The sequence below is a fragment of the Hemibagrus wyckioides genome, linkage group LG29 (assembly GCF_019097595.1).
Source record: "Hemibagrus wyckioides isolate EC202008001 linkage group LG29, SWU_Hwy_1.0, whole genome shotgun sequence".
Taxonomy (NCBI): Eukaryota; Metazoa; Chordata; class Actinopteri; order Siluriformes; family Bagridae; genus Hemibagrus; species Hemibagrus wyckioides.
In genome coordinates this window covers 18282337-18284862 of record NC_080738.1, presented here as the reverse complement: position 1 = coordinate 18284862, position 2526 = coordinate 18282337, and the positions used below count along the sequence as shown (strand labels likewise).

The following is a 2526-nucleotide window of genomic DNA, read 5'->3' as shown; positions in this document are numbered from 1 at the left end:
GAATAATTAAGGGCTCTTTTCTTCTAAAACAGGTTCTCCTCAGAACTTTTCCTTATAAAAGAACAGTTTGTTGTTGGCTTCATCATAAACCCTTTATGTATTTTAAGCCTTTAAGTCTGGCTCATAGCTTTTAAAAAGGCTTCTGCATGGAACTTTTTTTATTTGGAAGTACATGTAGGGTTCTACAAAGGACTCAGAAAATGGATGAATCTGTGTTGTGGTATATTCTTCAGGGGTTCGTTAAGGGTTTACTGGATCAGTAAGGGTTCTTAGCATCCAAAAAAATGGATCCACTTCCAGCGCCTTTCTGATCGGAAAACTTAATTGTTGTAATGTTCTACACAGAATGCAGTAGAACATGAATAAAGTCATGGAATAAAAGGTTCTTTACAGGTTCTCTAGATAATTCAGGGTTCTCGGCTTTTAAAAATATTAAACACTACATAGAACTCCACCAACGATGCTGGGAATTTAATTGATGAAGGAATGAATTGTAAAGGGTTCTGTTCATGTTCGTTAGCTAATTAAGGGTTCTTAGCATTCAAAAAAATGGATCCACTTCCAGCCACTTTCTGATCGAAAAGCAGATCAGTAGAACATGTTCTTTACAGGTTCTCTGGATAATTCAGGGTTCTTTGCATTTAAAACTAGCCATAGATCTCCATCGACGATGCTGTACTGTATATTGAATTGATGAAGGAATGAATTGTAAAGGGTTCTCTTCAGGTTCTTTGGCTAATTTAGGGTTCTTTGCTTCACGAAATGGTTCTCGGAACTGTGTTTCATGCACAAACTCTTTGGTGAAGCAAAGAAACTTTAAGTGAAGAAAATATTCTGACGAAAAATCATTATTAAGGCCTTATGATGATGATGATGATGAATAAGTTGCCATGGTGACATTATCACCATCACAGCCAACAGCATGGGAAACTCCGCCCACATCAATGTTCTTGAAGATCTTTCAGGTGGAGCTGAAATGTGATTAGAACCAGGTGCTAACATAGAGATAATCATTTCTCTCAAGAGGAGTTTTATCATAATAAGAATCCCCCCCCCCTGTATCTCTCTCTCTCTCTCTCTCTTTCTCTCTCTGTTCCCCCTTTCAGCCTTTCCTTATCTGGGCTGCAGACGCGACGCAGTGTGACGCAGCCTGAGTTTCCCTGAAGGAGAAGCAGGAGTACCAGACACCTCCACATGGAGGAGGAAGCATAAAGAGAATTCATCTCAGGTGTAATTTTTGATATGTGAAGAAATTTTAACCAGCAGAAATTCTGTTTACACTCCTCCTTTACTTCTTATTCTCTCTCTCTCTCTCCCATATTCTGCGTGATTTCTGTCCCTTTCAAGAGCTTCCCATTAGTCCAGATGTTTTTTTTTATTTACTTACCCCACAGCTGCGTGTTCTGGATTCTGATTGGTTAATTGATTTTCGAGAACAGACGATCTTCTTCATAAACCAGAAGATTCGTGCTTGAATAGATTTTTTTTTCTCCAAAATAATTTGAAAGCCATTAGCAAAATATTCAGATGGTTAATATTCTATAGAAATTATGAATGTTTTATGAGAATTGAGAAAAGTGTCATGTAATTTGAATTATGCATTTTGAATGTGCTGGAATCTGCTGCAGAAGTTGTGTGTGTGGGGGGGGGATTCTGCTCTTCAATAGAAAATTATAAAATAAATAAATAAATAAATAAATAAATAAATAAATAAACAGACAAACAAATAAGTAAATAAATAAAAATCACCCTGTGCTGAAAAGATAAAAATACGATCATAATGATTTCTTCATTTAGAAAGATCTCTGTTTATTATTTTCAGAGCGCTTTGCTGTATGCTGCCTGAATTCCCAAATTTCTTCATCCATGATCATCCATGGAGTTTTTTTTTTTTCCGTCTCCACTCTGTGTGCTGTAATGAAGTGATTATCTAATCCTAATGCAGGATCGATTGAAGCCCATCGGAACCATGTGTCAGCGGCCGCGTTCCAATCAATCCGGCGAGTTTTTCCCCTCTTTCTCTCTTGCGGTTGTGCATACGCGTCACACACACACACACACACACACACACATAGAGAGAGAGAGACCCCCAGCCTCGGGCAACTCACGGATCAGTCCTGTCTCCATCCCTTCAGCGCATCACACCTCCTCCTGCACTTCTCCACTTCTCCAGGTTCCTCACGTCTCACCAATTTTGGATTTTTTTTTTTTTTTTTGCGCTCGACGCGCGTAGCCGGTGCGCGTCCCCGCGTATCCGGGTTCTCCAAACACACCACATCGGTGCGCTTTTTTCTGCGCATAAATATCACGTTTTAAAACTTCCTATTATTATTATTTTATAGCTTCTTTTTCCTTCCTGGAAATGGTTCCCTCGCAGAACGCTTCTAACGTGACCGGGAACTGGACGAATCAGTTCGCGCAGCCGCCGTGGCGCGTGGCTCTGTGGTCGGTGGCGTACAGCTCCATCCTGGCGGTGGCCGTGTTCGGGAACCTGGTGGTCATGTGGATCATCGTGGCTCACCGCAG

The 2526-nt window shown here is 40.5% G+C and overlaps 1 protein-coding gene across 1 annotated transcript in view; it reads left to right on the top strand.

Annotated features, from left to right (window-relative positions):
- Positions 1–2139: 2139 nt before the first annotated feature.
- Positions 2140–2526, top strand: part of tacr3a (tachykinin receptor 3a) — a 20401-nt gene continuing 20014 nt past the window's right edge. Inside the window, exon 1 of the mRNA XM_058384957.1 lies at positions 2140–2526. This exon is cut by the window's right edge and continues 204 nt beyond it. Coding sequence (XP_058240940.1) covers positions 2363–2526 — 164 coding nt within the window. The 5' untranslated portion in view covers positions 2140–2362.